At 59.5% G+C, this 24,606-nt stretch overlaps 2 protein-coding genes across 2 annotated transcripts; one reads left to right on the top strand and one right to left on the bottom strand.

Moving 5' to 3' along the window:
* Window positions 1-10: 10 nt before the first annotated feature.
* On the bottom strand, window positions 11-5,470 carry SCHCODRAFT_02524154 (P-loop containing nucleoside triphosphate hydrolase protein). Its single transcript, XM_003035271.2, has 11 exons — window positions 5,013-5,470; window positions 4,720-4,971; window positions 4,001-4,669; window positions 3,818-3,949; window positions 3,178-3,759; window positions 2,843-3,127; window positions 2,630-2,786; window positions 1,021-2,542; window positions 697-966; window positions 554-642; window positions 11-502 (listed from the first exon to the last, which is right to left on the bottom strand). The coding sequence occupies exons 1-11, from the start codon at window positions 5,412-5,414 to the stop codon at window positions 375-377; spliced, it is 4,488 nt and encodes a 1,495-aa protein (XP_003035317.1). The 5' UTR covers window positions 5,415-5,470; the 3' UTR covers window positions 11-374.
* Window positions 5,471-5,738: 268 nt separating this feature from the next.
* SCHCODRAFT_02595523 (acetyl-CoA synthetase-like protein) lies at window positions 5,739-24,529 on the top strand (the record flags this gene model as incomplete). Its single annotated transcript, XM_050344021.1, has 43 exons — window positions 5,739-6,671; window positions 6,729-6,942; window positions 7,010-7,135; window positions 7,188-7,470; window positions 7,525-7,718; window positions 7,750-8,362; window positions 8,441-8,541; window positions 8,925-9,977; window positions 10,030-10,178; window positions 10,229-10,391; window positions 10,440-10,582; window positions 10,659-10,840; window positions 10,894-11,083; window positions 11,133-12,198; window positions 12,248-12,400; window positions 12,452-13,011; window positions 13,061-13,819; window positions 13,870-14,109; window positions 14,160-14,451; window positions 14,502-14,617; window positions 14,668-14,822; window positions 14,873-15,028; window positions 15,072-15,324; window positions 15,374-15,605; window positions 15,655-15,865; window positions 15,914-16,882; window positions 16,935-17,226; window positions 17,275-17,378; window positions 17,426-17,664; window positions 17,712-17,798; window positions 17,889-18,021; window positions 18,070-18,160; window positions 18,298-18,465; window positions 18,692-19,677; window positions 19,905-19,944; window positions 19,970-20,560; window positions 20,611-21,532; window positions 21,597-22,288; window positions 22,417-23,022; window positions 23,077-23,458; window positions 23,512-24,176; window positions 24,238-24,327; window positions 24,377-24,529. 43 exons carry the CDS (start codon window positions 5,739-5,741, stop codon window positions 24,527-24,529), a joined length of 15,747 nt encoding a protein of 5,248 aa, XP_050202756.1.
* Window positions 24,530-24,606: the final 77 nt, after the last annotated feature.

Below are 24,606 nucleotides of genomic sequence, written 5' to 3' on the forward strand. Positions count from 1 at the left end.
TCAGATCATCGCCTAGTGCATGAGTATGACTTGCAAACGACAGCTAACCGCCCCGTGGCACTGGTGGCACACCGCCCTTCCCGCGCGCAGACACTACTGTTCGACGAACAAATGCCAACAACATCTATTCGTACTCCAAGGGTGAATATATATTATACAGGTATCTCTGGAATATCAGTAGGTGTTGCAGCGGTACCGTAGATGAAGCTAAATGAAGGTGCAATCCTAGCTTGCCCTTCGCCATTATTTTAGTAAATCGAGTCATCGGGGGGACGTACAAATCGAGAGGCGGGTCGTAGGAGACATGAGAAGTGACAGATGGGTCACAAGGACAAGCAGCAGCAGTGAGGAGTATCAGTCTTAAAGACCGAACTCTACTGCTGGTCCCTGTGCAGCGCCTCGAAGCGCGAGCCAGGCATGCGGAGGAGCTCCTGGGGAACACCAATCTCAACGATGCGCCCGTCAGCCATAACCATAACGGTGTCATAGTCGATGATGGTAGCTGTGGCAGACGGTCAGCAGTGTACTAGGGGTACGTGTCATAAATACTCACAGATACGATGCGCGACCGAGATAACAGTCGTATCGCGCAAGGCTGTCTGCAGTACCTCCAGGAGCTTCTTGTCCGTAGCCATGTCCATGCTGTCAAGGTCGGTTAGCTCAAGCTTTCCCCTGAAAAGGTGATGCCTCTCGTACCTAGACGTCGCTTCATCGAGCACGACGATGCGGCGCTTCTGCAAGAGTACGCGCGCGATGCACAGCAGTTGACGCTCACCGCCAGAGAACTGAAGACCGTCCGCAGAGATCAAGGTGTCAAGCTTGCCGTCGAGGTTCTCCACAGCAGTCTTCATGCCGACAAGATCGAGGGCAGACCAAATCTGCTGATCGTCGATGCCTTCCGCACAGCCAAGGAGAAGGTTGTCGCGAAGGGAAGCGTAGAGAAGGAAGGGCGTTTGGGAGACGGTACTGCAGGTCGGTTTAGCAAGGAAGGGAGTCTCTGATATTAGAGGTATGGCTTACCTGATTGCCTCGCGCAGCCTCTTGACTGGCACAGTCGAGATGTCCACACCGTCGATGAGGATCTGGCCCTGCACAAGATCCTCCTGATCAAGCCCACGGAGCAGCGCGAAGACGGTGCTGCTCTTGCCGCTGCCCGTGCGCCCACAGATACCCAGCTTCTGCCCACTGCGCACCGTGAAGGTCAGGTCGTCCAGCACATACGGCGAGTCCTCCGCATAGCGTAGGCTGACGCCTCTGTACTCGATCTGCCCCGCACTCGGCCAGCTCGGGCCCGGGTCGACCTTGGCGTCCTTCTCCGGGTCGTAGTCCTTGCGCAGGGAGTCAAGCTCGAAGACACGCTCGACGGAGACGACACCGTTCTCCACGCGGGTGTAAGCGAGGAGGAGGTTGATGAGGCTCTGCGCGAGGCTGACGAGCTGGGAGAGTGCGACGCCGAGGAAGCCACCGGAAGTTGAACCGCGCAAACCGACTGCGAGCGCCGCGATGGCGATGGCGATGAGTGCCGTCAGAAGGTTGAGCGCAGTGCGAAGGAAACGGATGCCGGCGTAACGGTAGTACATGGGCGCTTGCGCGCGGTCAAGGTGATGGGCGCAGGCGGTCTTGAAGAGACGTTCAGCCTGGAAAGCGCGGATGGTGACCAATCCGTTGAGCGAAGACGTGAACGCGGTGTACATCGGCGTCTTCGAGCTCATCGTGAGCCTTTGCAATTGCCTCGACGTCGCCAAGTACACGCGCTGCAGCGACCAGTAGAACAGCCCAATGAATGGTACCGCGATCGCCAGCCAGGGCACCGCAATCAGGATCAGCACGACCGCGCCAATGACATACACCGCGGTGAACGTGAAATCCTGGATCGCGCGCGGGAATGCAAAGTCGGCCACAAACATGTCGCTCGACCAGCGGTTCTGCAGCATGCCCGCGGGCGTGCGCTGGAAGTACGTGACGGGCGCGCCGAGTACCGCGTCGAGCTGGCGCGCGTGGATCGCGAGCGAGGCATGCGGCGCGGTGTGCTGTGTGTAGGTGTACATGGTGACGAAGGACGCGAGGAAGCAGGCGACGGTAAAGGCGGCGTAGCCGCCGAGCCAGGGCCCGTGGTTGCGCGAGCCGCTCTCGGACCAGAAACGGAGGAGGATCTGGAGGCCGACCTGCATGCCGGTGTAGAGGATAAGGCAGGCGAGGCAGAGGAGGAGGCGCGGGTAGCCGCAGGCGTGGAGGTAGAAGCGGTAGGGCGCCCAGGAGGAGACGCTGGGAGCTTCCTTCTTGTCGTTCTCCGCGTCCTTGGGCTTCGCAGGCGCTTGCATCCCCGTCTTCATGGGTCCGGGGGCAGGTGTAGTAGGCGTCCCCGCCGCGGTCGCAGCAGACTCGTCATCGTCCGCAATGTCCTGCTCCTCCTCGTCCTTCTGCTCGCCGACATACTTGCGCAGGTCGACATGGTGCGCATGCAGCTCCGCCAGCGTCCCCTCTGCCACGACGGACCCCCCATCGAGCACAATGACATGGTCCGCGACGCCGAGATGCCGATCTGGGAGTACCGGGTCAGCGGGCCGATCGAGCGAAGCATGCCGACGGCGGCCAATGGCCGCGCGCGCATCTCCAAGCGAACACTCACGGCTGTGGGTGGCGAGCACAACGATCCCGCCGCGCAAGAGGCCCTTACTTCCGAACAGCGCGTCGAACACGGCGTTGGATGTGTGCGCATCGAGCGCCGAGAAGCAGTCGTCGAGGAGCGTTACGCGGCAGCGGGCGTACACCGCGCGCGCGAGGGACTACGGCACAGCTTGTCAGCAACGATATCGACGACAACGTACGGTTTTGCACTCACGATCCGCTGCCTCTGACCACCGCTCACGGAGCCTCCGGCATCTGCCATCACCGTCATGTCGCCCTTGTCCATACGCGCCAGGTCGGGGCGTAGCGCACACGCATCGATCACGGTCTCGTACCACTCGGCGTCGAACAGGTTATCAAGAACGATATTCTCGCGCACAGTCGTCGGCCACACGAACGCCTCCTGGGGTGCGTACGCAATACGTCCCGTCGGCAAAGTGCCGGTCCCCGTCACGATCTTGGTCTCGCCGAGCAAGGTCCTCAGCAACGTCGTCTTGCCCTACTTCTCATCAGCTTCTTGCCAACAGCAACATAACGCACTGCACTCACCGATCCTACGGGCCCTGCGATCATGTTCAGGCTGTTCGGATAGATGTTCGCGCACACGTCGGACAGGAGTGCCTTGCCACTCGTGTTCCCCTCGACCGTCACATGCGACAGCTGCAACTGCCTCGGGACTGCCGTGATCGACGACCTCGCCGTCATCTCTCCGTCGTCCAAGTCCTCGTTCAGCAGCTTCAGGTCCGCCGTCTGCCGCAACCCATCGCTTGCCGGACGCTCCTCCATGGACAAGAAGCCCTCGATGCGCTTCATACTCGCGAACGACGCCAGCAAGAGCGGGAAGCAGTTGCCCACGGTGCTGATTGGCAGCGTGGCGAGGTTGACCACCGTCAGGATTGTGAAGAGGTGCTCCGGCCTCAGCTGCTCGTCCTTGATGCCGACGTATGTGCCAAGAGCAGAGACGCCGGCCAAGTTGATCGTCGCTGAAGAGAGGACACCGACGATGACCAGCTGCTTGAAGAAGGAGCGCAAGAAGGCAATCTCCTTGTTGCGGACAGGCTCTACCCACTTGGGCACGGCGAGCTCGACGGCCAGTAGCTTGATGGGGATGATCTGCGACATGACCGACGTCTGGGAGAATGAAAACGAGTGAATCGGGCACTTATGTCGAAGGAAAGAAGCGACCAACCAGGACTTTGATTCGCGCTTGTGTGCTACCCATCCAGTTCTTCTGGGCTTTGGCGACGCGCTTGCCGACCCAGCTGGTGATGAAGCAGAAGCCGGCCATGATGCAGATGGGCGGGATCATGGCGAAGGATGCCTAACGCGTGCGACAATGAGTATGACGTGACGAGGCTAGCGATTGACCTACCTGGAACCATAGAACCACTGCTGCGACGACAATGGATACGACCGCCGACCACGTCTCGTGGAAGAACGCAATGCCCTCGCAGACACGCTCGACGTCGACGGACATGTACGTCACCGCGGCACTGCGTCCTTCGCTCTCCGCCACCGTCGCGGACAGCAACATCGACTTGTCCATGATGACGCTGACCAGCGCCGCGCGATACGTGACGACCATCGTGTACACGCGGTCCCAATACAGCCCAGTCAAGAACGCAATGCTTGGGTACACGATCGCGTACGCCCCGACGAGCGCCCAGCCCTGCGCCGCGTCCTGGTGCACGTTGTCGTCCGAGTACGAGTCGATGAAGCTGAGCATGCGCTTCACGAGGTACGGCTGGGCGAACGTCGCCGCGACCAAGAGCAGCTTCGGCGTCACCGGTGCGAGGAATTCGGGCGCGAACGCGCGGATGGAGGGCCCGAAGATGTGGTGTCGGCCGTCTTTGCCTTTGTCGACGGCGAGCATCTCGCGGAGGCGGCGGTTGGCAGGGGCGGAGGACAGGTTTTCGGGCAGCCCAAAGGCGTTGAGGTCGTCGAGTGTGAAGGTGCGTCGGAAGCCGCTGATCAGGACGGGGTAAAGCCAGACGAAGAAGAGGCGCGCGGGCAGGGAAGCTGTCGGCTCGTGCGCAACGGGCTGGATGAATCGTAAGTACACATGTCTTCTCATCGTGTTTCCCTACATACCTTGTGCGACGCCCTGAGGAACCTCCGCTTGTGCGTGAGCTCAACGAACACCAAGCATGCTCGCGCGCCGAATGCGACAGCGAATGCGGGGAAGAACTGCAGGTGCTTCAGAGGCGTATTCGCGTATGTGCGTAGCTGGGTCGCGGAGAATAATGTAGTGAGCAGGAGATAGCAGGTGATGAGTGTGCTGGGAGCCGGACGGCGGGTGTGATGCAGGTACGACAGCGGCGCGAGGACGACCTGGGAAAAAGCCTGTCAGCGCGGCAGTAAAATACACGATCGCGGGCACGCACCGTCGCCGCCAGGTCGAGCCCAAACGCCGTGGTCGCCCATTCCGCCCATCCATCGCGGGGGAGAAGGCCTAGGGTTGCAGCCAGCGATGCCAGAAGCACCGCGTACAAGCTAAGTTTCACGCATACGAGCGCGTCGAGGGCCGACTTGGTGATCGAATGCCTCCGCCAAAGGTCGGTCGTGCGCGTAATGCCGAGGAAAAGGAAGACAGCAGCGGGAAGGATGGCGAGGATGCGGTACTGGAACCCAAGGCTGAAGTCCATCGCGCGGCAGGACGCCGCTGGCCCAAATCCCGCTTCATCGCGGCAGACGGCCTCCATCGAGCACTGGGAGGCGGGGGCGCGGAAACTTGGAGGGATGAGCGCACTAGACTGCGACGGGACCAACGTGTATCTAATCTGCATCAAATCAGATAAGCGGGCTATTTTGATCGCATTGCATCACGTGGAGAGCGTCCGCGCTGGGTGGGGGCTTCCTGGCTCCTCTTTCTGCCTTCTCGGCGCGGTTTGCATGTGTGTCAGCTGATGGATGGCCTGCGAGGGTTCTCGGGGGCTTGGCGGGTCGGACGTGGCCGGGATGCGGTCGGCGATGGGCGGCCGTTATCTGATTAGGGCGCATGGCGCGATAAGATTGTGGGCTGACGTCGATCGGTGAGCTGATCCGCCTTCGTTGGGCGCTAATCCGGAGTCCGAGCCGGGCGGGAGCTGGACTTGTTCGTCTCTGCCGCCATGCTCGTCTCGACTTCGCACACCGGGCCCTACACCTACCACCCTCTGCCTGACCTGGGGTCTATGCAGAGGCAGCCTGCCCATGCTCCGTGTAAACTCAGCGTACCCTTGAACAAGGAAGTCAGCGCGCTCGATGACGGTGTCCGGAGCGACTTGCGCGCCGCGTACGCGAGCACACTCATGAAGTACATCGACAGCAACGACTTCCTCTTCGGCGAGACAGAGGAAGACTACATTGTTGACCCCGAAGCTGTGGTCATCCGTCTCGCGCGCGCCGAACTGCAGGACGGCCGCTCCTGGCGCGATTTCGCCACCTCCCTCGCGCGGGGCGCGGAGTGCTGCCTCGACGATGTGCGCCTCGAGCTCATGCTGGGGGATCACCAGAACCCCCTGCCCGCTATGGTTATCTGGGATGTACTGCAATGCTCGGACCCTGAGGCGTACGCGCCCTCCAGCATCGTCTTCGGCGCGCACACCGACGGCGGTCGCGTCTTCATTGACCTCCTCGCCGATCGCGCGCTCATCTCGCCCTCCGCGCTCGAGAACTTCGTCGCGCAAATCGTCGAGACCTACAAGGCCATCTCCGCCTCGCCCGACGAGCCGTGCACGACGCCGGTCAAGATGCCACAAGAGCTGCTATCCATCTCGCCCGCTACCATCGACCCCGCGCAGGAGAAGGTCGTCGTGGAGTGGCTGTTCGAGAACGCAGCGGCGCGGCCTAACGCCATTGCGCACGAGGTGTATGCGTCACTCGAGCAGCCGCCGCAGTTCGTCACGTATGGCGAGCTGAACGAGCAGACGAACGTGGTGGCGCGCTGGTTAGTGGCAAACGGTGTCGGTATCGAGGACAAGGTTTGCTTGTGCAGTCAGCGCAATGCGTTCTTCTACGTTGCAATGGGTGCTATACTCAAGGCGGGCGCTTGCTATGTCTCGGTACGTCGCTTGTTTCCTTTGTGCTAATTCATGACATATCTAAGCACGACTTCCCAGATCGACGTCGAACTGCCCGTCGAACGCAAAAAATACATCGAGCAAGACAGCGAAGCTAAAATCGTCTTCGTCACCTCTCGAGATGACGCCGGCGTCTTCGCGCATCCTGCCTTGCTAACGGAGGACCTCCTCCGGAAAGCGCGCGAGGAGCACGGGAACGAGAATATCTGCCTGGCATCGCTCGACAATCTGGCTTATCTACTGTATACTTCAGGTTCGTCTTGCGCTACTTCTAAAATCTGTCCGTCTCCCGATGGCGAGTTTGCTGACGGCACCCCCAGGTACCACTGGGACGCCCAAGGGCTGCCTGCTCGAACATCGCGGTCTCTTCTGGGCTATGGTCTCCTTCTGTGCGCTCCCCCGACCCGTTACGAACCCCGATACCGACAAGCGGTTGTCGCTTGCTTGTGAGTCCTCTTCCTGCGTCCCTTCGCCTCTCCCCTCACATTCGCTCCCTAGCGACTGCCTTCGACGTTCACATCTCCGAGATCGTTCAGTCCTGGGGCCTCGGGACACGCCTCGTCAGCGCACCGCGCTTCGAGCTCCTCACCCAGCTCCGGAAGCATGTCATTGACATTGGGATCACGCACGTTGGGATGGTGCCGAGCATGATTGAGGCGCTGCTCGAGACGGCGGACGGGTTGCCGCTGAAGTATCTGGTGTCGGGTGGGGAGAAGATTACGGATATGTTGCTGCAGAAGTGGTCGACGAGGGAGGATCTCGTACTAGCGAATTTCTATGGGTGAGTACCCTTTTCCCTCTTCACGCTGACATCTCGATCCTGACGACCATTCAGCCCCACCGAAGCCACCATCGGGTGCACCTCACGGCGCGTCGGGCCCAACGACCGTAAAGAAAATATCGGGAAGGCGTTCCCGTCTTGCGGCGCGTATGTCCTGGACAAGAAGTTGCGAACTGTGCCGCTTGGTTGTCCGGGCGAGCTTGTCTTGTCGGGACCACTGATTGCGAGAGGCGAGTTCGCCATTCCACGTTCGTAGCTTCTTCTGACCCATCAAATCAGGCTACCACAACCTCCCCGAAGCCACAGCCAAGGCTTTCATCCACCTCCCCGACGGCACGCGCGCCTATCGCACGGGCGATCTCGTGCGCATGCTGCCCGACGGGACGCTCGAGATCATGGGCCGCATCGACCACCAGGTCAAGTACAGGGGCGTGAGGATTGAGACGGAGGGGATTTCGTCGATTTTGGCGGGGGCGGCGTCAAGCACGAACGACGTCGAGCTCAGCGTGCTCACATTCATCACCGGGCATCCGCAGGTGGGGCCGGAGCTGCTGGTCAGCTTTGTTGCGCCGGCGGCGGCCAAGGATGTGAGTGTCGAGGAGAGGCGGAATGGAGTGCCTGGGGTGAGGAAGCCGGAGGCGGGGTGGGAGGGGAAGGGGAAGCAGGGAGGAGAGGGCGATGCGGCGACCGCGACCACGACCACCACGAAGGACCTGATGCGAACGCTCAAGCGCGCAGTCGAGGAGCAGTTGCCGTCGTACATGCGGCCCGCGTACATCATCCCGGTCGAGTATCTGCCGCTGACGCTCAATGGGAAAACGGACAGGCGGAAGTTGGAGCATATATTCCAAGGAATGGGTCTGAACGAGTTGTTGCAAGCGCAGGGTGGGAGGTAGTACTAGTAGCGTGCACTGTAGTACTTTGCGTACTGTACGATTGGACTGTACATCGCGGGCAAAACTGCATTTAGGATCTTGCACGACATGCGTCTTCGAGCAAGGCAACTATGGCGCGATCCAAGGATGATGATGACCCGGATGCACGTCGGTGTGGGCGTCCGACAGGGCGATGGTGAGCGAGCCGGTCGACCTTGGCGCACATGTCGGCGAATGTAGGAAGGTGGCCGAGACCACTAAACCTGTCACTGCGTGAGTTGCGCCCTGCCATGCGTGTGCTCGCCGAAAGCCCTCGCGCCTGAGTCAATGGTGTGTGTGAAAGTCAAGGGGCGTCGGGTGGCAGTTGAAGTCGAAGTCCGTGGCAGCCCGCGTGCTTCATCTAATCGCCATTGCAAATGACCCGTTAATCTGATATGATAAGATTTCGCCCGGCGCTATCGCGATCTGGTGACATGACAGATCCGCTGTCCTGCCGGAGCGTGCTGCGTTCTGCTCCTCTCTCACCGTCTACCACGACGCTCGCCTTGCGCACTGAAGCGATACACTCGCTTGTTACAGCCTCACCAACCATGGCAGCACCACCCGCACACGCGATTAATGCACTCCCGGTGACGCGAGTGCCCTGCTTCTACCCGAATACACAGACTATCGGCGGGGCGACCGAGGGGGTCGTCCAGCAACAAATCGACAGCCCACCCGAGACTACGCTCGAGGCGCGCTACCAGGCCTGCGCAGCGACAGTGCGCGCGTTACTCGGCACCACTGGCGAGTTCGCATTCCGCGTTGGCGACCAGCAAGTCGCTGTCATCGAAGGCGTCGACGAGCCAGGCGCCCCGGAGACGCTCAAGATCGTCGACGCATCATCCACTGAGGGTCTCGACGCGATCGAAGTCAAGTTCAGCGAGGGGGAAAGATCGCGGGACGGCGAGGTGAAGTTCCACATTGTCGACGCCGGGAGGGAGGTCAAGATCGTGTATGCGCGCCAGTGCGTACCGGACGATCTGGCGAACAGGCTGCTCGCATTCTACGTGCGGCACATCATCAAGACACCCACCAGCAGCGACCAGGAAATATCCTTGTCCATTCTGAACCATCCACCCCAAAACTACCCGGCCGATAGCAAGGCACCCGCTCTACTTCACGCACCATTCCTCCTCTCCGCCACGGCGCGCCCCGATCACGTCGCGGTCGACTACCTCGGACCCGAGGACGCAGAGCGTCAGCGCCAGTCGATCACGTACGGCGAGCTCGATGCACGGTCCGCCGCGCTAGCGAAGGTGCTCCGCAATATCGACGGCGCGCGCAACAGCGTCGTGCCGTTCCTCCTGCCCGCGTCGGTCGAAATCTACGTCGCGTACCTGGGCATCTTGCGCTCGGGCAAGGCGTTCAGCCCGCTGCCAACGCTCGACGGCGCGCCGGTGTCGCGCGTGCAGGAGCTGATCGAAGATCTGGACGCGAAGGTTTTGGTGGGGGCAGGGGTACGGCCGACATGGCTCGATCAGAAGGTTGAATGGGTTGACGTTGCGGACGCGGAGATGCTGTTGTCGCGCGCGTCAAGCATAGAGGACGCGTACGACGAGCTCGCGCAAAGTCCAGACGATCTGGCATATGGTGAGTGACCTGCACGCATCCCAGGACGCGTCTAACGCACCTCATTCCCCAGTCCTGTTCACCTCCGGCTCGACCGGCAAACCCAAGGGCGTGCAAATCGCGCACCGCTCGGCTTCCACATCGATCTACGGTCACCTTAGCGTCCGGCGCGTGTCGCCCAACGCAAGATGGTTCCAGTTCGCGGCTGCTACGTTCGATCCGGTAGGTACGACTTGTGAAGGGACCAGTGCGATGCTGAACTGCTTTCGCAGTCCGTCATGGAAATCTTTTGCACCCTATCTTGCGGCGCTACATTGTTGAGCGCCTATCGCCCGCGCTTCCTCACCGACCCAGACAAGGTTCTGGGTGAGCTCGGCGCGACGAACATGATGGCGACACCGAGCATGGCCGCGGTGTTGAAGGCGGAGCGCATTGGTGCGTTACCGGCCATTGAACTTCGGTCTTGCGCTGATTTTATTGCAGTCGACATCCGTGAGAAAAATTACGGCCTCGTCGCCTCCGACCTCGAGTACGCGTTCGAGCTGTGGACGATGGGGGAGAAGCTGAGCGACCGCGTGATCGCCGAGTTCGATCGCGCGCCCCGCTTCTCGGTGTGGAACGCTTATGTCAGTAGGCTCGGCGTTTCCCGTACTTCCTTCTGTCTTGAACGTCGTGCTCATCGTTGTCGTCCAACTCTTACAGGGCCCTACCGAGGCGTCGATCAATGTTACACTCAGGAAGCATCCAAGGGGGGAGTCGGGGAGTAGGCTTGGGCCACCGATGCCGACAGCGTCGATGCTGGTGCTGCATCCGACGGAGCCGCGCGCAATTGAGCATGGCTTCCCCGGCGAGTTGGCGCTGGGAGGGGTGCAGGTAGCGAGAGGGTAAGTTGAGGAGTTCATTTGACGCATATATGCGCTGATACATATGCCTGCAGCTACCTGAACAACCCGGAGCAAACTGCACGCGTCTTCGTAGATGTCCCGGGCGTTGGTCGCGTGTATCGTACGGGTGATTGGGCGCGTACGGTCGTAGGACAGAATGGGCAATGGTCCGAGATCGAGTACCTGGGGAGGATGGGCGTCGATCAGGTCAAGCTCTCAGGGCGGCGCGTTGAGCTTGGGGAGGTGCGGCACTCGTTCATGTGCTCTGTAGCTCACGCTAATCGGCTGCCAGATCGACTCTGTTCTGGGACAAGTATCGGGCGTCCAGGCAGCCTACTCCGTCGTCGTGGAGGGTAGGCTACTGGCTTTCGTCGTCCCGGAAGACCCATCGATCGTCAACTCCGACGTCGACAAGACCCAGCTCGCGAACAAGCTCAGCGAGCACGCAGACATCCACCTCCCGCTGCATATGCGTCCATCGTCCTACCACTTTGCGACGGAGACACCGAGGTCCTCTTCTGGGAAAGCCGATCGCCGTGCAATTGCTCGCATCGTCGCCGAACGCGAGTCCGCCATGGAGAAGGTGCCGGAGGACATGGCCGCATACGACGCGACGAACGAGTCAGAGTCGATGACATTGGTCCGCAAGCTTGTTTCCGAAGCAGCGGACGTCCCACTATCGGCCGTCACGCCTCGCTCGAACCTCTTACGTCTCGGCGTTGACTCGCTGAAGGCTGTTCGCCTCTTGTACCTACTTCGCCAGGCTGGCGCAAAGGACTTGGCGCGCCTGAACGTCACCGACATCCTCTCGTGTTCCACGCCAGCGGACATCCTCGCGGCCGCTGCGTCTAAGACAGCCGCGGACGACGCAACTTCCTCCACTCAGGCCTGCGAGCAAGCCGTCTCCGACTTCAGAATCGCCGCACGCCGCACGCTTGGTCTTCCAGACGACTCCCCCGTCGAGATCTGGCCCGCCACCCCGATGCAGGCGGGTGTGCTGGCGCTGTACCTCCGCAGCGCGGACGCGAATGGGTACATCAACCATTCTGTATTCCATCTCGCCCCGGGGGTGTCCGTCCCCTGTCTGAAGAAGGCATGGTCGCGTGTTGTCAAGAATAACAAGATTTTGCGGGCGAAGTTTGTGCTGGTGGATCAGTCGGAGGTGTCGCCGTTTGCGGTGGTCGTGAAGGACGAGGAGGCCGAGGTCAAGTGGATTGAGGATAGTGGGGAGGGCGCGCTGGAGCGCTACCTGGCTGAGTCGCCGAAGAGGATCTCGCCGGAGGAGCCGTGGTCGGTCGCGATACTCGATGACGAGCAGAAGCCGACTTTTATGCTCACTTTGCACCATGCTTTGTTTGGTGCGTTGTGCCATTTTTGCATTTTTACTGCATGTTGACGGCGGTATAGATGGAGCTTCTCTCGCGCTTATGCTCGAGGAGCTGGAGGCGTACTATAACGAGGGCTCAGACCTTCCGCGGTCTGGTTTTGAGCATTCGGTTCGCGATGCTCTTTCCGTCGACGCGGCGAAGGCGACAGACTTTTGGAAAAGTGTACTTCAAGGTGAGTAGCTCACTGAGTTATTTAGGGAGTTTTGATCTGACGTTTTCGCAGGCTTCTCTCCTGATCCCTTCCCGGACCTCACTGGTCTGCGCGCCTATGCGAAAGCGTCGTCGCCAGTCTTCACCGTCGACCTCTGTCCCACTCACCATGCATCTACCGTCACGTCGCGCCTGGCTTTCTCCCACTTGCAGTCCAAGTCGCGCGAGCTCGAGACGACGCCACTTGCCGTCGCTCAGGCAGCCTGGGCGCAGCTCCTGCTCAGCTACTCCGAGTCCGACGAGCCCGACATCGTCTTCGGCTCCCTCGTCGGAGGACGAACGACTGACGCGCTCGAAGTCGCCGTAGGCCCGGTCTTCACCGCGGTGCCCATCAGGGTGCACGTCAGCAAGTCTGGCTCGGGCGTCTGCGCGACCGCGAGCACGAAGGAGGTTCTGGCGCAGCTGCGCGACATGAACATCAAGAGCATGCGCCACCGGTACCCGCCCGTGAGCGTGCTGAGCGGGGCGAATGGGATCATCTACGACACAACGGTTGCGCTGCAGAACTTCAGTCAGGGCAAGTCGCAGACGACGCTGTGGACGAGGGCGGAGTATCCGCCTATGGTGACTGAGGTGCGTTAAGGGTTGATTATGACCGGCTCAACTGCTGATGAGCTTGTAGTTCGCTGCTGTTTTGGAGATTTGGCCGGAAGAGGATGATTCGATCCGCCTGCGCCTCACGGGCTCGAACAATGTCTTGACCCCGGAAGCGTCGCGGACCTTGTTGCAACAGTTCGACGATATCGTCGCCGCCATTCTCTCGCGCCCTGCCAATGCGACTCTCGCCACCACCTTGTCCGCCATGCGTCCGGAGCTCCAGGCCGCCGTGAACACCATTCCAACGCCCGTAGAAACGCCCTCCCCCAACACGCTCATTCACCACCAATTTGAGACTAACGCGCGCGAGCACCCGGACAGCGTCGCCGTCTGGTTTAAGACCGACCTCGCGCGGCCCGACTGGGACATCCGCTTCACCTACGGCGACCTCGACGCTCGGGCGAACCAGCTGGCGAATTTGCTGCTCTCGACCTATGGTGACCTCACCGACCAGGCCGTCCCGCTGTGCATGGAGAAGAGCCCCGAGTTGTACATCGCGATTCTGGGCGTCTTGAAGGCTGGCGGCGCATGGTGTCCGGTGGATGCGCAAGCGCCGGAGATTCGCAAGCGAGATCTGTTTGGCAGAGCGGGTGGTCCGGTGGTGCTGGTGCGGAACGCGGCGGGGTACGAGGAGCATAAGGCGGCGTTGCCGGAGGGGCTGGATATGTTGTCGCTCGACGACGTCAAGATCGACGGGCAGTCGAGGGAGAAGCCAAGCGTGAGGACGACGATTGAGGACCTTGCGTACTTGATCTGGACGAGTGGGACGACGGGTGCGCCGAAGGTACTGGCCTTGTCTCTCTGCTTCCAGACATGATTCTAACCTTGTCCCAGGGCGTCCCAATCCAGCATAAGGCGGCGGTGCAGAGCTTGACAGTTTTGCAGGAGGTCATTCCCTTCGGGCCTGACCCAGTGCTTTGCTTGAACTTCTCGGCCTATACCTTCGACGTCTCGGTCCTCGACGTCTTCTACGCGCTGGGCAAGTCGTGCGGCACGTTGTGCTCGGCGTACAAGGACATCCTCGTCGGCCAGTTCGCCGAGGTCGTCAATGCGTTCGAGGCGACGCATGCCTTCGTAAGTGCGACCCAACTCAGTGGTGACTGCGTGCTCAACCGTTCCTGTAGCTCACCCCAGCGTTCATGGCGCAGTCCTCGCTCGCGGAGTGCAAGACTCTGCAGAGCCTCATCAGCATCGGCGAGAAGCTCCCAGACACGGTGGCGGATAAGTGGTGTCGGCCGGAGACGGTCTCGCTCAACACGTACGGCCCCGCCGAGGCAACGATAATCGCGACGTACCGCCGCTGGCAGCCGCAGGAGGCGACGAAGGCGCACAATGTTGGCTTCCCTATTCAGACCGTGAGCTGCTATGCGGTGAAGGAGGATCTGGTGTTGCCGCGTGGGGCGGTTGGCGAGCTTGGTATGTGCTTTCGTATCATAAGAAGGGTATCAGGCTGATCATTGGGGTAGCACTCGGTGGATACCAGAATGCTCGTGGCTATCATCGCCAGCCCGACATGACGGCGAAGAAGTTCATCGAGCATCCCATCGCCGGCAAGGTATACCTTACTGGCGATATCGTTCGGGTACGGGAGATATATTCTTCATGTTCCACGGTGGACCTAATGATTTACAGTTCTTACACGACGGTTCGATCGAGTTCGTGGGCCGGCACGATGACCTTGTCAAGCTAGGAGGCATCCGAGTAGAGCTGTCAGAGATCAGCACGGCTCTCGAGGGTTGTCATCCGCGCGCGGCGGAGGTTGCGACGCTGCAGCTCAGCCGGCCGGAGTATGTCTTCTCGATGTATGCCCTCGATATACTTCTGACGGTATACCCAGTCGGCCGCAGAAGACGGTCTGCTCCTTCATCGCTGCGTCGTCACTGGAGTCTCCCGACGTCGTGTGCACTGGCCACGATGCCCTTGAAGTCGCAGGCGCTGCTATGAGGCGCGCTGACGAGATGCTTCCCGGATTCATGCATCCTAGGCGCGTGCGGTCTTCCTCTCAATTAACGACCGAAATATTGACCTTTCCGTAGCGTGTACATTGTTGTTAAGCGCATCCCTCACACGGCCTCCAATAAGGTTGACCGCAAAGCGCTGGCAGAGTACTATGCCTCGATGGACATCTCAACCTGGGAGGAGGCGCTGGCGAAGGATCATGGTCGACTTGAAGACGAGTCCTGGTCGCCGCTTGCGACGGCGATACGCGATGCGGTGGCTGACCTGACGGGGACGCCTGTGGAGCGGATCAAGAAGACGACGCCGCTTAGTGCTCTTGGTGTTGATTCGGTACTTGGTACGCTCTATTGGTGACGGCGAAACTCATCCTTTGGTGTAGATTCGTGCGCTGCAACTGGCGTCGAAGCTGCGCAAGACTGGGTCTTCGATTTCCGTTGGCGACATCCTGTCTCATCCTACTATCCAACGTCTCGTGAAGGCGAGCGACAGGAAGGCCGACAAGACCCCGTCTGCGACTGCTTGGTGCGACGAGTTCGACAAGAAGTGGAGGCCGGCTGTTGTACGAGCGATGCCTGACCAACATGTGGATCGTGTCACTCCCTGCACGCCTTGTGCGTACTCCTCCGCTCACAACCCTATCATTGACTGATGTTTTTATAGTGCAAGAGGGCATGCTCGGCGAAACCATCAAGGATCCGGCGGCGTACTGGTCGCATCGCCTGTTCCACCTCGAGAACGACTGCGACGTTCCAAGACTGATTAGCGCGTGGAAGACGCTAGCTTTGCGTACGGAGGCCCTGCGATTGGTGTTTGCGCCTGCGGCTTCATACAGTGCTGCTGTCGATGACTTGCAGAAGGACGATTACACACCGTGAGTTGTCTCCTCACTCGTCTTCAAGAGACTGACGTGCGGCTCTAGGGTGTTTGTGCAGATCTTACTATCGTCGGCGAAGACTAGAGTTCAACGGGAGCCAGGCTTGTCTGCGGACAGCGCGCGCGACTTTGCGCGTACCTTGGCGACTTCACTTTCCCGAGCGACAGCGCCGCTATGGGCCGTCACGATACTGGGAGAAGACGTCGGGAAACCGGCAATGTTGCTCAGCATGCACCATGCTCTCTACGACGGGCACGCCTATAAAATCTTGCTCGACGATGTGCTCCAAGTCTACTATTGTCAAGCCCCAGCGCCTCGACTGCAGCTCACGTCCGCAGTGTCTCGTGCTTTCTTCCTCGAGGACCCGAAGAGGTCGCTCTCGCTTTGGGAGCAGGTTTTGGCGCCGTTCGCGGATGCCCATGTCCGACCGTTCCCTGATCTTTCGGATAGATCGCGCGATGTCAAGACCGGGTTCACGACGCGCAAGTTCGAGCTGGATCGCGCTGTGTTATCGGAAACGTCAAGTGCCGTCAACGCTTCGATTGCTCAAGTTCTTCAACTTGCCTGGGCGATGATTTTGGGCGCGTACATGCGAACCGACCGGGTGGTCTTCGGCGAGACTCGATCGCTTCGTTTCGAGGACTCCTCGCTCGAGGGCGTGGTGGCACCGATGATCGCCACTTTGCCCGTTGCTGTCAACGTGGAATCCTCGACATCTGCTCGACAATCTTTGGTCGACATCGTCGAACGCTCTTCAGCCAGCCGGTCCTCGTCTTTCCTCAGTTTGCAACATGTCCGCCGAGTTCTGCGCCGCCCCCTTGATCAAGCTCTATTCCCGGCAATCTTCGTCATGAACTCCGTCGAATCCGCGGACTCCGGTTTCCAGTTGGCGTCCCGTCTGTGGAGAGAAGCTGGCGAGTTGACGAATTTGACGGTCGAGCACCCTCTGGCGGTCAATGTATACGTTTCTAGCGATAGGATATCTGTCCATGTTTCCGGAAGTAATCAAACGATGTGCGTTCTTACTGAGTGTTTCCAGCGCTCTGACTCTGATGTTCGATCGCAGACCTGCGGACAACGTCGAGCTTCTGGCTAAGCAGTATGAGGCAGTCGTCCAAGCGCTGTTGCGCGATGTGGATCGACCAATGAGCGACATCCTCGATCTTCCGAGTGACCTTCTGTCTATTGTGCGAAGTCCCAAAACGTCAAGTGCGCCTGCCGTCAACGGGACGCGCGATGTCGAATCGCCTTCGCTTCGTCGATTGAAAGAACGCGCCGAGGAAACGCCCCGCGTGATAGCGGTGGCGTCCTATGAGGAGGGGAATGCGATTGAATGGACGTACGAGGCGCTCGAAGAGGTATGGCGAACTCTTGAGAAGTCGTCGAAGCGTGTCTAACAACTGCAGAGGTCGAACCAGATCGCGCGGTGGATTATTGAGCGTCATCCGCAATCCCGCGTCGCCGCCATCGCCCTGCCTCGTTCTCATGCTGCATATCCGTACATACTGGGGTTAGTGTGTTCATGTGCTCTTATAAGTCGTACTCATATCGTTGTAGAGTCTTGAAGTCCGGCCGGACGTACTTGGCTATCGACGACGACGACACCTCGTCACGCAAGAGGCTGATGCTTCGTTCTGCTCGAGCTGATATCGTCTTCGTGGCCGCCAACAAGTCGGGAGACTTCAGACAACTCTCTAAGCCGCAAGTTGTTGTCATCGATGAAGAAGCGCACCAGGAAGAGGTCGCCAACGTGAAGGGCGCCGCGGTAGATGCTCAGTTGGCTGACCATGCTTGCAGTACGTTTTCCAACTTTTCTCCAAAGCCGACTCTCATCGCTGTGTAGTCACTTTCGAAGGAGAGCACGAAAGCAGTGCACAAGCAAGCTTTGTGTCGCTCAAGAGCCTCTGGAGAGCGGTATCGGCGCTGGAGAGTCAGTTGGACCCGGCAACGATATTCTCATGGATTGGATCTGGTATATCCTCTTCTCGAATCTCACTGGCGTCGCTCATCAGACCTGCAGCTTCGGTCTTGCACTTGGTAGAACTTCTAGCAGCCATCAGCAAGGGGGCGAAGATAGCGGCTGTTTGCCCCGGGCGCCTAGCCGATCGAGGTCTCAAGGAGGTCGTCAACATGACCGGCGCAGCTCAAAGCATGTGAGCACGGCTTCCTTGTCCGCCAAATTCTCACTCATCGGCCTTCAGAGTTTCTCCTGCTGTGTTGGAGAACGAGGGTTTGCAGCCCGAAGATGTTCCTCAACTCAAACACCTGCTTCTGACAGGTATTCGCAACGCGGTAGTGGTATCCAGGGCGCACTGACAACCTGACAGGCCTCCCTTCGCAATCTCCGCTGATCAAAGACTGGGCGACTGCCGAAGGCAGAGAAGTCATTACTGTAGGAATATTTCGTCTCGACTGATCATTCTGCGTAGGACTCATCCTCCGAACAGATTTTCGGGCTGCCAGAATTCGGTTCTCTCTGTACCTTCGCAAAAGCAGTGGCAGGGACTCGTGATATTGGTCATCCAAGGGAGGGTCTCGTCGCTGTGCTTACACGGCAAGGTAACCCTTTGCAGGTGGCCCTACGTGGGGAAGTCGGGGTAAGTTGGATTGTCACCGTAACTTACGTATCGTTAAGCTGAGCATCATTAGGAATTGCGCTTTGCTGGCGAGCATGCTGAATACTTGCGATCCTATATGGGCAGCGATGGCGCCGATCACCCATCTTTGGGTCGCTTCACTCGCTCTGGTCTCCTCGCACGTGTTGGGCCCAGCGATGTTGGTCTTTCTGTCTTATGCAGCAGTTCACTACTCACACACCTGCAGTCTTTGATGGTTGTCGGCGAGACGGACATCTGCGTCGTTCCGGGGAGACCGTCTATTCCCTCATCCGACGTCTCCGATGCTGTAGCCTCGGTCTCTCGACAGACACTCCGGATAGCAACACTACTCCTCGATCATCCTCAAGGCTTGCAGACTTACGTCGTTACCTTCGTGGCTCGACGAGCGGCTATCGGCGCGGACGCAGGCCTACCCGCACTGTCGGACGACGACCTTCCTCTCGCACGCGCTTTGCTGGCATCGTGTCGCGAGCGTCTCCCTTCCCATCTGACACCCGATGTCATCGTCCCCTTGACATTCCTACCCCTCGACAACTTTGCGCTCGGGACATTCGACCGAAGGAGCCTTCGCCGATTCTTCTACGCATACCCTCTATCCGCGATCAACAGTCAGCAAAGCAAGAGCTCGGCGGTGTCAAGACCCCTCAACGACAAGGAGAAACGTATTCGGGACATACTCAGCTCGGCCGCTGGGGTTCCTGTGGATGCCATCCAAGCATCTACCACGACACTCGAGATAGGCATTGACTCGCTCAGCGCCATTTCACTTAGCCTCAAGCTGAAGGACGCCGGCTTCTTCGTACCGCCCTACGTCATTCTTGCCGGCCCTTCCCTCGAGAAACTCGCGAGGGCCTCGGGTGCCCCTGTAGATTCCAGGGATGACAACGCCCAATGGGAAGTGGCTCCCGACGTGCAGCATGAGGCCATCCAACATGTCGCGGTAGGCGTCGAGGCAGTCCTTCCGTGCTTACCACTGCAAGAAGGCTTGGTCGCCCTCACTCTTAATTCGCCCGAGCCGATCTATGTCAATCACTTCGTCACTATCCTCGAGGAGGGCACCGACATAGCCCGACTCAAAGCCGCCATCAAGGACACGGTATCCGCGAACCCAATCTTGCGGACGTGTTTCTTCGCGGCGCAGGACAGCATAGTGCAAGTCGTGCTCGAGCCTAGCGATGAAGTGCTGCAATGGTGCGATGTGGACGTCGTCGAAGGACAGGTTCTCGAACATCTTCAAGCGGACTTGTACCGTGTCGCAAAGGAAGTCGCAGCGGGGATATCGAGAAAACCTCCCATCCGATTCGCAGTCTATAGTGGCAAAGGACAACCTTCCTATCTCTGCTGGACTTTGCATCATTCCGTCTACGATGGTAAAGCTCTTCCTTTGTTATCGTGACGATGCTGACGGTCTTTGACAGGCGAGTCACTCCCGATGATCATGTCGGAGGTGAGGCGCAGGTACGCTGGCACATTCAACTTGCAGCGCCCGTCGATCGTCAAGCTGCTTCAATACTTGGCCCGCCAGTCCTCGGACTCTGCTCGCGCATTCTTCACCGAGTACCTCGACGACGCGCCTCGGAACCTCGCCTCCAACGATACGACGGTAGAATCCAGGCATCATCGTCTGTGTCTCGACACGCCACTTTCTGTGCTGGAGAAGAATGCTCGAGCGCTGCATGCTAGCCTGCATGTACTGGCGCTCTCTGCCTTCGGGACCGCCCTGGCAGAATATCGCGAACGCAATGATGCCGTTTTCGGGGTCGTTCTGTCAGGTCGGACGGTGGACGTCGACGGGATTGCAGACATGCTGGCGCCCTGCATCACGACAGTACCGATGCGCGTTCGCTATACAGAACAATCGTTGTTCAAGGATGTCGTAGCGCAAGTGCAGGGCGACATTGAGCTCGTCATGCAGCACCAGCACACGCCCCTCCGACACATACAGAGGTGGCTAGCTAGGGGCGAGCCGCTCTTTGACGCCCTCTTCAATCTCGTCCGGCAGGGTTCGCCGAAGGAGTCAAATGCAGAGGAGCCCGAGCTTTGGGGATCGCTCGACAGCAAAGCCGTGCTCGACGTGCGTCTCTCCTCCAAACCCCTGTCGCCCGTTCGCTCACTCTGCTTTAGTACCCACTAGCGGTTGCGGTCGAAGTTGATGCCGCGAACGACGCTGTCTTCATCCGAGCCGGGCATCTTCCCACTTTCGGATCGTCAGCGTCCGTCAAGACCCTCATCGAGCGCATAGCTAACCTGCTGCAACATCCCGAACAAACATTGACATCGTACGACGTCTCGGACGCGCAACAAAGTGACACACGACCGGCTTACGACAACTCGCACTGGTCGGAGGATGAGATTTTGATTAGGGATGTGGTGGCGCAACTCTGCAATGTCTCCGCAGATGTGATCACTAAGGATCTGTCCTTCTTGCAACTGGGCGTCGACTCCATTACTAGCATTCGCCTTGCTCAGTTCCTCCGTTCGCGCGGGCTTGCTGTGCCAACGCATGCGATCATGCGCAACCCTTGCGTCGGCGCGCTCGCTCTATACCTGCGGGAGACACCTCCCGAGGGTACAGCTGTATTAGCGCAACGCGAGTTCGCCGAGATGGAGGGTCAATTGCGAGAGGCCTATGCGAGCAGTATCCCGCTACTCGACGACGCCGACAGAGTCACCAGCGTCTTCCCGGCGACCCCTCTGCAGACCGGTATGCTCACGGAGACCTTGTCTTCGGGCGGCAGACTATATCTCGTGCCCCACTCTCTGCAGTTGGACGCCTCCGTCAAGGACGACGACCTCCGGGCCGCCATCGAAAAGGTCGTGGCCTCGACGGACATCTTGCGCTGCAGCTTCCACGCTATGGCCGAAGGCGATCATCCATGGATTGTAGCAGGGCATGCTGTTGCGCCGCTCTCCTGGACAGAACACGAGTTCGCGTCGGCTGAAGAGTTGCACCGACAAGCGCTGAAGATCGTCCAGTCCGAAAAAATTGCCGACGAGAAGTCCTTCGAACGCCCACCGATGTTTTTGCACCTCCTCAAGGCCCCAGGTTTGCGCGTCCTCCTGATAATCATGCATCACTGGTTTGTTGTCCAGCTTCATTACCTTCAGAGCTCTCGTTGAAGCAAGCCCTTCTAGCGTGTACGATGGACTGTCGCTGCCCTACATCCTTGGCGATATCGCCACGTACTATCAAGGCCTTGATCCCTCGCCGCGCCCGCAGTTTGCAAGCGCTGTTCCCCATATCCTGTACAGCTCCAAGGATCACGCGAACTTCTGGTCAAGGCTCCTCGATGGCTTCGTCCCAGCACCACTACCGACCGTAGAGGGGATGGCGACCACAACACAACTCGCGCGCCTGCCATTCGTTCTTCCTGATGGCGCTCTGCAAGCCATAAAACATATGGGCGTCACTGTACAGGCTGTAGCACTGCTTGGATGGGGTAAAGTCCTCGCGACGCTGGCTGGGTCGACGGATGTTGTGTTCGGGCAAGTTGTGGCTGGTCGGGCGATCGAATTGGAGGATGCCTTGCACGCGAGTGGTCCGCTGTTCAAGTATATGTCCTTTGTCTGCCCGCTCTTCCATGTCACTGACGCTCTCGGTTTGTCTAGCACCATACCCTTCCGCTTCCGTATCACGGACCCGACCTTGTCGAACACGGAGGCTGCACAAGTTCAGCAGCAGGCCAACGTGCAAATCGAACCGCACCAACATGTCCCCCTGCGCAAGATCCAGAAGGAGTGGCGCATGAAGAACGAGATTGGCAGCGCAACGCTCTTCGACTCGCTGTTTGTCTTCCAGCAGGTTGGCGAAAAGAAGCAGGATCGCTCGCATCTGTGGAAGCCTTATGAGTTGTCCGACGAGCCAACATCTGCGCAGGCAAGTCCTGGTTCGTGAACGACAGGAAGTCAAGCTGATCTGAACGCGCACAGTACCCTCTGAGTCTGGAGATCATACACAACGGCGACAAGATCGAGCTACGCGCCGGCTGCCAGGGCAACATCATGTCCCAGGAGCAACTCGCTGCCATGCTGGACACCCTCAAGAACACGCTCATCGACATCGTTACCCAGCCGGACGCCTCCGTCGTCGACTGCCCTCCCGAGCTCAGGTCCGTGCTCGAAGCGCCACGCAAGCGCGAACAGCCGACCGTCAATGGCGACGCCCCACAGCCCGATCGCGACTTCACCGCCAACGAGTGCATACTGCGCGACGTGTTCGCTGAGGTGTCGAAGATCCCCAAGGAGCGCATCGGGCTGACGACACCTCTCTACGCGCTCGGCCTCGACTCGGTTGCGGCCATCCAGATTTCGGCGCGGTGCAGGAAGCAGGGCCTGCCGATATTGGTCGCGGACGTATTCCAGGGCGAGACGGTCATGGGGATCTGCGCGGTCTTTGAGGAGCGCGGTCGTGCGCTCGATGGCACGGCGGAGGCCGCCGTCGATCGCGTACTGGTCTCGCAGGACGCGAAGGACGCTGCGCTGCGTCTCCTAAGCGTGGCGGAAGAGGATGTCGAGGACGTGCTCCCGGTGCTGGCAGTAAGTTCTGCGCGTTGTTCGCATAGAGCGACTGGTTGTTGATGCCATTTTCAGGGTCAGGACTACCATCTGGCGTCGTGGCTTGCGTCGGGAGGGACGTTCTACCAGCCCGTGTTCGTGTACAAGGCGAATGGCGGTCTGGACCCCGCGCGCATGGAGCAAGCCTGGCGGGCGCTGCAGCGGAGGCATAGCATCCTCAGGACTGCGTTCGCCGCGACGTCGCCCTCGTCTGTTGTCCAGGTCATTCTGAAGGCGGCACCGACGAGCGATTGGAGGTTCATCGAGGATACAGGCGATCTCAAGGAGGTCGTCAAGGCCCATGTGCAAGACGAGTACAACACTCCGGCCACTTTGTTCCGCCCGCCTGCTCGCATCAAGCTGCTTCGCGTCGGTGGCGAGGACGTGCTCCTATTGTCTCTGCACCACGCGACCTACGGTATGTATTCGTTTACACCAAGTCTCATACAATCAGCTAACCAGTCTCTGCAGATGCGTGGTCCGTACCGCTGCTCGTCGCCGACCTCTGCGCACTCTATCGTGGTCAGGAATGCCGTAGCGCTACCGATTTCTCCGGCCTCGTCAAGCACATCGCGTTGCAAATGCCCGACGAGAACGCGGCCAAGGAGATGTGGCGCAGCGCCATCGGCACGGAGGGGACCCTTCTTACCTGCCAGCGCCCCGACTCTGGCATGAAGCAAGTCTTCGCGCGCGCGTCCGGCGTCGTGTCCTCCGTCACCGCGCTGCAGGAGAAATGCCAGGCCTCGGGAATCAGCGTGCAGGGCCTCGTGCTCGCGGTCTGGGGCCGTGTCATCGCCGAACTGTCTGGCTCGCAGCAGCCGGTCGTTGGTGTGTACCATACGGGACGCTCTGCGGCTTTCGACGGCGTCGACGTCCTGGCGGGCCCGACGGTCAATGTACTCCCTATGCGTCTGCCCGGTCAGGATGGTGTCCTTATTCGCGATGCGGCACGCGAGCTACAGACGGAGATGGGCCGGCGCACTGCGCATGAGCAGACGAGGCTGCGGGACGTGGTCTCTTGGACGCTGGGCGAAGGCCGGGGCGCGATCTTCAATGTGTGGCTCAACCTCTTGTGGCACGGGGATAAGATTCGGACGATACGGAAGGGGAGCGAGAGCTTGCTGGAGAGCTTCTCTGTACGTCCTCGGTCGACTTGCATGCAAGCTCGTTAGGTGGCTGATCATGACCGTATTCCAGGTTGGACCGCCGACGGACTTCATCTCTGCGAAGCCGTTCGAGGAGCTGAAGTCGTCCGTGGATGCGATGGATACATCGTATTTGCCCGAGGTGCGTTGCGTCTGCTTTGATGCCAGGATCTTGCTGACTTGCTCTGCAGCATGGCTTCTTCGTCGACGTCGTTCTCAACACGGAGACGGACAGCATCGGTCTTGCCATGAGGAGTCATGAAGCGCTGCTCGACGCTGAGGAGTTACAGAAGGTCGTCGAACTGTTCGCGAGCAGTGTCCGTAAGGCGGTGGACGAGCTTTAGACATGTTTGAGTATTTGTAGGCAAAGTCTTGATATATCGTTGAAGTGTAGAGTGTATGTAGAGCTGTATGTTATGTA

The sequence above is a fragment of the Schizophyllum commune genome (assembly GCF_000143185.2).
Source record: "Schizophyllum commune H4-8 unplaced genomic scaffold SCHCOscaffold_1, whole genome shotgun sequence".
NCBI classification, from domain to species: Eukaryota; Fungi; Basidiomycota; class Agaricomycetes; order Agaricales; family Schizophyllaceae; genus Schizophyllum; species Schizophyllum commune.

Bases quoted from the DNA above. Each gene is read 5' to 3' on its own strand.
- SCHCODRAFT_02524154 (XM_003035271.2), bottom strand. From the start codon at position 5,414: ATGCAGATTAGATACACGTTGGTCCCGTCGCAGTCTAGTGCGCTCATC. The intron at 4,670-4,719 runs GTATGTAGGGAA...CGATTCATCCAG, and splicing joins TCCTCAGGGCGTCGCACAAG to CCCGTTGCGCACGAGCCGAC. The intron at 3,950-4,000 runs GTAGGTCAATCG...CGCACGCGTTAG, and splicing joins CAGTGGTTCTATGGTTCCAG to GCATCCTTCGCCATGATCCC.